The 9,176-nt window shown below is 36.6% G+C and overlaps 1 protein-coding gene across 1 annotated transcript in view; it reads left to right on the top strand.

Annotated features, from left to right (window-relative positions):
• The window catches only part of LOC121324524 (macrophage colony-stimulating factor 1 receptor 1-like), a 29,266-nt gene that overhangs the window by 4,031 nt on the left and 16,059 nt on the right, over window positions 1-9,176 (top strand). The window contains exons 2-7 of the mRNA XM_041266521.1: window positions 4,351-4,605; window positions 5,196-5,483; window positions 5,760-5,896; window positions 6,880-7,042; window positions 7,916-8,096; window positions 8,948-9,063. Of these exons, the coding sequence (XP_041122455.1) occupies window positions 4,351-4,605; window positions 5,196-5,483; window positions 5,760-5,896; window positions 6,880-7,042; window positions 7,916-8,096; window positions 8,948-9,063 (1,140 nt within the window). The remainder of the gene's footprint in view (window positions 1-4,350; window positions 4,606-5,195; window positions 5,484-5,759; window positions 5,897-6,879; window positions 7,043-7,915; window positions 8,097-8,947; window positions 9,064-9,176) is intronic.

Here is a 9,176-nt window from a genome sequence, read left to right as displayed (position 1 = left end):
TGAAGCAGAACCCCAAACTATACTGAATAGTGCATTCCAGCACTGTAACATTGCAAATCAGAGACTGTAATGGTCATTATCAGTGTTTAAGGGAAAGGGAGGATGACATCAGCAGGCTGTTTAAACGTCTTGGTTATGCAAGTCATTTAAGGAAATGCAAAATGTGAAAATTCAACAAACAGGAACTTTAATCTGTCCATGTTTTCTGGGTTTTATAAATCTCTTACAATTGATACAAAACTTTTTAAACATATTTTTTGCAGTAAATGTAGAATTCCTGAATTGTATTTACAATTACTAGGATATTGTCCCAATTCAGTTAGACAATTGAAAAATGAACAATTCCTGAGGTACAAAGATTTTGTGAATGATTCATTTTGAAGTTTTTTGTTAGTACATTGTTTTAAAAAAAATCTTAATTGTATTGGTTTTGTCAGTGCTGGCACTATGTTTACATTCATGTAGAATTTTAATTAGGGTTTATAGTTCCCAATTCTTAGAGCTTTTTTTTTTTTTTTACCTCAACAAAAATAAACATTTCATTAATAATTTGATTCTGCTTTACATTGTTTCAAGGTTAGTTAGAAAATATAGTAAACAAACCTTTTTGTAAAAAAATAAAACAACATTTACAATGTAAAACTGTAACTATACAAGGTCAATTAAGGGTGTATACGAGATCATACTGCATATTTTCCCTCATAGATATTGGCATAAACTTGTTACTGATGCACAAACCTAGTAAGCTGGCCCTTTCGTATTTTATATTAATAAACACAGATTCACCCAGAAAGGCTCCTTGTTGTGCTTTCAGACCAGAGGCTCACAAGTATCAGCGAAGCATACCAAATTCATCCACAGGATCTTCAGAATCACAGCAACATAACATTGTGCACCACAACTTATTTACATGCACAGGAAAAATGTGTCCAGCACAATGTGTGCTTCAACTGAAGTGAATGACCTGGTTGTGCAATGTATGTTTCATAATACATTTACAATGCCTATTTGTCAATGAAAGTAAAAAGTTCAAATATTGCTACACAATATACAGTGCTGAGAAAAAGTTTGTGAACCCCTGAGGATTTTCACATATTTCACATATTTCAAATCTAAAATGTTATTAGATCTCAATCTTATAATCAAGTCTTAATAATAGATAAAGATAACCTAATTAAACAAATGACACAAAAACATGATACTTTTTCAACATTTATTTATCCACAGATGATTCAACATTCAATATCCATGTGTGAAAAAGTATGTGAACCTTTAGATTCAGTAACTGGTGGCACCTCTTGAGCAGCAATAACTTCAACTAAGCGTTTCCTGTAACTGTTGGACAGTCTCTCACATCGGTTTTGAGGAATTCTGTCCCACTCCTCCTTGCAGAACTGCTTCAACTTGGTGACATTTGAGGGCTTCCTTGCATGGACAGCTCGCTTCAGGTCCTACCACAACATTTTGATGGGGTTTAGGTCTGGACTTTGACTAGGCCATTCTAAAAAGCGGAATTTCTTCTTATCCAGCCATTCTTTTGTACCTCTGCTCGTATGTTTAGGATCATTGTCTTGCTGCATGATCCACTTTCGGTTCAGCTTCAGCTCACTGACGGATGGTCTGACATTCTCCTCTAAAATCTTCTGATACAGTGCAGAATTCATGGTTGTGTCACTGACAGCAAGCCGTCCAGGGCCTGAGGCAGCAAAGCAGCCCCAAACCATCACACTTCCACTATCATGCTTGACGGTTGGGATAAGGTTCTTCTGTTTGAACGCAGTGTTTAGTTTTTGCCAAACATAACATTTCTCATTGAGGCCAAAAAGTTCTACCTTTGACTTGTCTGTCCAGGGAACATTGTTCCAGAAGTCTTCTAAGTCATCTAAATGCTCTTGGCGAACTTCAAATGGGCAGCAATGTTCTTTTTAGAGAGCAGTGGTTTCCTCCTGGCTATCCTTCCATGAACACTATTCTTGTTCAGTATTTTTCTGATAGTTGAGTCATGAACACTCACATTAGCCAGGCAAGAGTGGCCAGCAGATCCTTGGATGTTACGCTGGGGTTCTCTGTGACTTCCTTGATGATTTTTTGGTTTGTTCTTGGAGAGATTTTGGTAGGACGACCGCTCCTGGGTAGAGTGACTGTGGTCTTGAATTTTCTCCATTTGTAGACTATCTGTCTGACAGTGGATTGGTGGAGCCCCAAATCCTCAGAAATGGTTGTGTCACCCTTTCTAGACTGATGAGCATCAAGAACTGTTTTTCTGAGGTACTCGGAGATTTCTTTTGAATGCGGCATGACGTGTTTCCACACACCTGTATGGTGAAGACCAAAGTTTCTGATCTTTATATAGGGTGGGGCCTCCCAAACTCACCCTTGAAGATATACCTAATTATTTAAACACCTGATTCTAATTATCCCCTTAATTGAGCTGATAAAACCTGGGGTTCACTTTTTCACATACCCTAAATTTTAATTACTCATTGTTTCTCTAATTCATACATCATTTTGTTTCAAAAGACATGGAATTGGCTAATATAAACCCTATTGAATATTTAAGAAAAGACTGGTTTTGATTCAAGAAAGCTATCATGGTAAAACTATTTCCATAATTATCATTGGGGTTCACAAACTTTTTCTCTGTACTGTATTATGCTTAAATGCACATGTGTATTTCTTTGTGTTCTATAGTGGTATGTCTGATTTGTGTACTGTACTATGCTTTTATTTACTGAGATTGTGTTACCATTAAGTAGTAATTAGAAGAGATTGATGGATTAGAGGTTCTGGTTTTAGAGTGAAACTGGGATTCTAACCTTCCGAATGTAATTTCTAAAACTAAGGTTAAACCAGAAATAGTGTCATAAAATGTTGTTATTAACCTGGCAGATCCTTCTTTAATGTTGTGGATGTCTTATAAATCAAGGACACTTTCTTAAAACATGATCAGGATTATTTGTTTATTTGTGTAAAAACAATAAAGGCAGTTCATTGTTAATAAGTGTATCAAATGGCAGTACATCTGTTTTTGTTTTGTTTTTAAGACCAAATTTTACTTGATCTCTGTGCAATTTAACACTTGAAAAACTTGACAATCAGAACAACTAGGACTCAACTATATGGGGGATTGGTTCCTAATTTGTTAATCTTTTTGGGATTAGTATTGTCCAAAGTCAACAGTGGTGGACTGTATAGTAAATCAGGACATATTTATGAGATGACTTCAGAGCTCAAAGAGCGCATTTCTTAAGAAGAGTCTGATTGAAGAGTAATTGACAGGTAACCTAAAGCTATTGACCTCTACACTACTACTGGATTGCAATAGTCTTCACTTCTTAGTCACACACATTGCAAAATAAATATGAAATCGTCTTAACCCTCTTAAAGACAAGCTACAGTCTGTTCATTAAAGCTACAATGTGGTGTTCAGTATTAATACATGAATGAAGACTGACGTGCACGACTATTATGTCAGTAATCAATGTTGGGAAGAGGGATTTGTTCCTGGAAATCCTCTCTCCCAAACTTCAAACAATGAGATACCCACACCATAACTTATAGGGTATGTAACTGATATGCTTACCTTCAGATTGTCATATATATTAACAGTATAATCAAAAATATGTATTATTATCACAAGGTAAAACACTGGGAGTAAATGTGCCTTCGAGTAGACGGAAAGGAACAGCATGTCTTGATAAATCTAACCCAGTAAAGAGAGAGCCTTGAAGAGTGCTTGAATCATTCATGATGAAGGGTATAAGCAGAAGCGGGATGTAAACAGGAATTGAAATCGGAATTTAATTACCTAATGTTTCGGAGGCTGCTTCTGTGTTCAGTGAGCTCTCCTGCTCCTTCAGAGAAAAACTCATTTCTCCTACACTTTAAGTATAAAGTAGGGAGAATAGAGAATACAGGTACATTTAAAACAGTGTAGGTACATTGTACTTACACTCAATAACACAGTTTTATGAACAGGACAAGAATGTTGTTAAATACTTTTGTTAATGTATGTTCCATCCACAGTCACAGAAATATATGCCACGTACAGTATCAGTAGTAAAGGCAAACTACAGTATAACTGCTGGACTCTCTAGGTTATAAACCTGTATTTTGAAATGTATCCAGAAAAGTGGTAGACTTCCCCCAACCCTACAGTGTCAGGGGGGTTACTAAAAGAGGTAAAGAACACATGATTTGCAGTATGTTTGACATAAGAGCTCATTGACTGTTTTTCTTATTCTAGATTGCATTGCATGTCATAGAGATGTTTTCCAGCACTTTCATAATCTATGGTATCATAACACATTTTAAACCAGTAAATACATAACGTATTTTTTTTCTTTATAGGTTTGAACCTACCAGTTATTAACCCAAATGCCTCAGAAATAGTCCTGGATGTGGGGCAGCAGCTGAGCCTTCACTGTGAGGGGAATGAGAATGTGACCTGGATCACAAGACTGGCAAAACACCAGAAACTGGAGAAGAAATATGGAAAATACAGCACCTTCACAACCAGAGCTACAGCAGAATTTACAGGCACCTACAAGTGTGCATATCAGAACCACACTGATCTGTTTACCTCTGTGCATGTTTATATGAAAGGTACCATAACTAATGTGAAATAAATCTTAATGGTTCCTTAATAAAGACTTACTTTCAATATCCTGTCCTGAATAAGTAGCGAAATCAAAGGAATAACCTGAGGTTAGCAGATTGCCATCAGCAGATTGTCGATTTGTCCCGTGACAAATACTCTGGAAATATAGATGTCTCCTGGAGCATCTATAAGACACACAATCTTTACATCACCTGCTCTGGGAGCACCTATAATGTTTCTACATATACTGCTCACTTAATATCAACTCCAATATCTATTTAAGTACTGAAGGGTCCAGTTTGTGTGTGGGTGCCCCAGGAGATCTTTCTGTGGCATTTCTCACTATCCGTATCTACAACCCTCACTCAGTGGCTATCACTTTAGTATACAGCAAATCTTTATTGATGAGAAGATGGATGGCAGACCTAATCCCATAAAATGATTAAAAACAGTCCATAGTATTTAAATCCCTTATAATCTGTCAGTAAAATGCTGTAGTATCACATAGGGGAAACAAAGAGGAAAAAACTTCCGTAAGTAGACAAATGGAAATGAAAATTCAATAACAATAAATAGTTCATGAACTTTTTTGCAGATCCCAAGATCTTCTTTGTATCAGGGACGTACAATAATCACATTATGAAGCCTGAAGGAGTGAATGTTCTCTTGCCTTGTCTGTTGACTGATCCGGGAGTCACAGAGTTGTCCCTCAGGATGGAAAATGGTAGTTCAGTCCCAAGTGGAATGGTGTACACTGGGGATAGACAGAGCGGTATAACCATAAAAAACGTTGAGCCCAGTTTCAGCGGTGATTATGTCTGCGTAGCCATGAAGAATGGAGTTGAGAAAGTCTCAAGGACATTCTCCCTCATTGTCTATCAGAGTAAGTCTTCCTTTTACGGCAACTTTGTACAATTTAAAAAGCAATACCTGTAATGTCATTTGCCCTTGTCTAAACTTGGATCAGAAATAAATAAATAGAATGATAATGGTTATGACACTTATTGTTTGTTTTTATTTAATACAGGCCTTGGCCAGTTCACAATGTGGATTACAATAGCTATAGCTGAATATCAGTGATACTACCTGATACAATACAGGTGTATAGTATGCATTAGAAGGGAAATCATATGTTGACGACTTGTTATCTTGTTTCCAGAGTTACGTTTCCCACCATACGTATCGGTTGAACGTCAGGAGCATGTGCGCATTGTTGGAGAGAAGTTTGGAATCAGCTGTTCCACAAGTAACCCAAACTTTAATTACAATGTAACCTGGAAACATTCAGCAGGCAAGGTGTGTAACTACTGTAAATACTGCATATACTGTACCGTAGGATTCATGGTAATGCTCAGTGTTACGGTATTTTAGATCCACCTGATAACTAACAAGTGGCAAATCCTTAAATATAGGCATAATATAATAGTAAAAAACGCCCTCCAAATCCTAAGAACCTCCACTGAATTCTAGTAATTACCAGTATTAAGACAGATGTTACAGACTGGTCTAATAGCATAGATCATTGAATTTATGTTGAATATTCATTTTACTGCATTTTCTATTCACTGGAACTGACATTTCATTTACCTGTATTTTGTAGCATAACGTGTGTCTTTAAAAGTCTTAAAACTTGCAGGCAATCCAATTTAAATAATAAAATCTTAGGGTCACTCCATTATTGAAACGCTCACTTTCTGAGGCAACATCATTGAACACTTGTATTTGTTTTTCTGCTGCACTCACTTGACGTAGTCAAACCTTAAAAACTACTTCCTTCACTCTACTGTTTTCGTTCTTGCTTAAATAATGGTAGCATTGTCAAATGCAACATGCCATGATCAACTGATACTGGATTCCTTTACTTGTGGCACAGCCACTTGTGAAAGTCACAAGGTAAAAACAAACATTCCGTATAGAAATACATACAAATAGCCTAACAAGGTCCTGCATCCTTTAATACCACTAAACATGTACCCAGTTACATATAACCCCACCAGGGTGCACACAAGCGTGCAAAACAAATCTAATTTTCTACAATATATTAATTCATTGTTATTCAGCACCAATAACAATTGAAATATCATCAAACCACAATTCAGTGTAATGCACCATTGTAATTGTAGCAGTTAGTCCATCCATGTTTTGGTTTCTTTGTCTTTTTATGAAAATGAACACGATTTTGAATCATTGCACACAAATAAACATTTGAATGATGTTATTAAAGCCCACACAAGCATAACATAAAGATGAGGTTTAATATACAAAAATCTGTTTTGCAGAATTTTGAAGTGTCAGAAGAAGCAAAATACGATGGAAGCCAGCTGTCTATAATGAGCATCTTTGAAATCCCTGCTGTGAACATGTCAGACACAGGGAATATAACTTGCATAGGCATGAATGAGGCAGGCATCAACAGCTCCACCACATATTTGCAAGTTGTAGGTAAGACTAAAGACAATAGTGCACTCAATTCTGTATATCTTCCAAGTGTGGTTTCAAAACAAAATGCCACATCCATTTAAGGTTTGCTTTTCTCTGATACTTAGATAAGAGAACCATGTTTTGGAGTCAGGCTAAATTACTTTATTTTCCCAGTTGTTTACCACTTTGTGCAGATTTTTGCAGTGTAACTTCATTCTCTATTCACCCATGATGCCCAAGAAGGTATCACTTTACATACAGAGTCTCTAACTGCACTGTAATTACACTGGAATAACACAGTAATTGCACAGCTGGTTGTGTGGGTATAATGCAGCAACATGCTTAATTACAAAATGAGAAAAGTAGACAGTTGCTAGCGTGTTTTTAAATTGCACTGTATATGCTTTCGCACAGTACAATGAAAGTGCAGTTAAGAGACAGAAAAGTGGCACCAAAATAAACTTGAAAGACAAACATTTCAACAGTAAGTTATCAATGTGTTCTTGTGCAGATGTTTCAGCGGTAAGTTATCAATGTGTTCTTGTGCAGATGTTTCAGCGGTAAGTTATCAATGTGTTCTTGTGCAGATGTTTCAGCAGTAAGTGTCTATCAATGTGTTCCTGTGCAGATGTTTCAACAGTGTCTATCAATGTGTTCTTGTCCAGATGTTGCAGCAGTGTCTATCAATGTGTTCCTGTGCAAATGTTGCAGCAGTGTCTATCAATGTGTTCCTGTGCAGATGTTTGAGCAGTAAGTGTATCAATGTGTTCCTGTGCAGATGTTTCAGCAGTAAGTTATCAATGTGTTCTTGTCCAGATGTTGCAGCAGTGTCTATGAATGTGTTCCTGTGCAGATATTTCAGCAGTAAGTGTCTATCAATGTGTTCCTGTGCAGAGGAAGGCTATATGAGGCTGTCACCCCAGCACGACACCACTCTAGAGGTTCCTGAGGGAGAGGATCTGGAGCTCAAGGTGCTGATTGAAGCCTATCCTGCACTATTGGAATCAAGATGGGATACACCAAGGTCACACAATGTTTCAGTTCATAAAGAAGAGTTTCACAGATTTAACAACAGGTATTTTATTTAAAATTTAGATTTTGTTTAAAGGAATGCTTCCAAATTGAGTTTAGATTGGTTGTCATAGTCCTACCAACCCGGTCTTTATTTCAGGATTGTGTTCTGTCCTTCTGTGGTAAACCATGAGCAAATTATTGGAGTTTAAATAAGCTGGTTAAAAAATGTGGGTCAAAAGGGACTGCTTTTGTTTAACAGCAAGACATCAAGAGTTGGTCATAAATGAAGTCCATTAAAATACAGTACATATGTAATGCCAAAAAATAATATGTTTGAATTTGAAAGGGCAAATAAATAGTATGGTCTCATCTGGTTTTGACCGCCTCCTTTATATTATTAAACAAAACCTTAGTATTAAAACGTTCTTTGCTTTTTATTTCGGAGGCCAAGTGTCCTTTGGTGATAAAAAAAAAACCCATCAACGAAGAAAAAAGGAAGCCACCCACTCAAACATACCGCTAAAAGTTTACAAATTTTTTTGAGAAAGAAATCAACATTTTGGCTGCAAAGCCTACATCAAGGTATATGCCCATCAAACATAGAACAACTTTCTGGCAACTTTTTCTGGTAACTGCTGAAGCTACTACATCTTTATTATTTAAAAAACTGCAGTTGTGTGAACTACGGGAATGCATAGCCAGTTCTAAAACCGCTGATATCTTGCCTAGTCAACCACTTTAAACTAACTGTAGGCAGTAGAACTTGGCACCTGAGGAAGTAGACTACAAGATATGGCAAAACAAGCACCTGGCATCAACCACTACAAGAAGACATGTTCCTCTTTTGGTTATTTTTTGGTCATTGCAGTGTAAGGAAGGGGTTGTAATCCCAGTGTTGTGTGTTTAATGCAGGTATGAGTCTGTTCTGAAGCTGAACAGGATGAAAACAGCAGAGAGAGGCCAGTACACATTCTACACAGGAAACGCAAACTCAAACTCATCAGTTACCTTTCACATTCTAATACACCGTGAGTTATATTTTATTTTAATAGTCATATTTTACCCTTTTTTATAATTTAATTACATTGTAAATCATGAAACAAGTTTAAGACAATTGACAAAATGCAAAATCACATTCTAA

This window comes from Polyodon spathula, chromosome 12, assembly GCF_017654505.1.
Source record: "Polyodon spathula isolate WHYD16114869_AA chromosome 12, ASM1765450v1, whole genome shotgun sequence".
Classification (NCBI taxonomy): domain Eukaryota; kingdom Metazoa; phylum Chordata; class Actinopteri; order Acipenseriformes; family Polyodontidae; genus Polyodon; species Polyodon spathula.
This window is presented reverse-complemented; position numbering and strand designations above follow the sequence as displayed.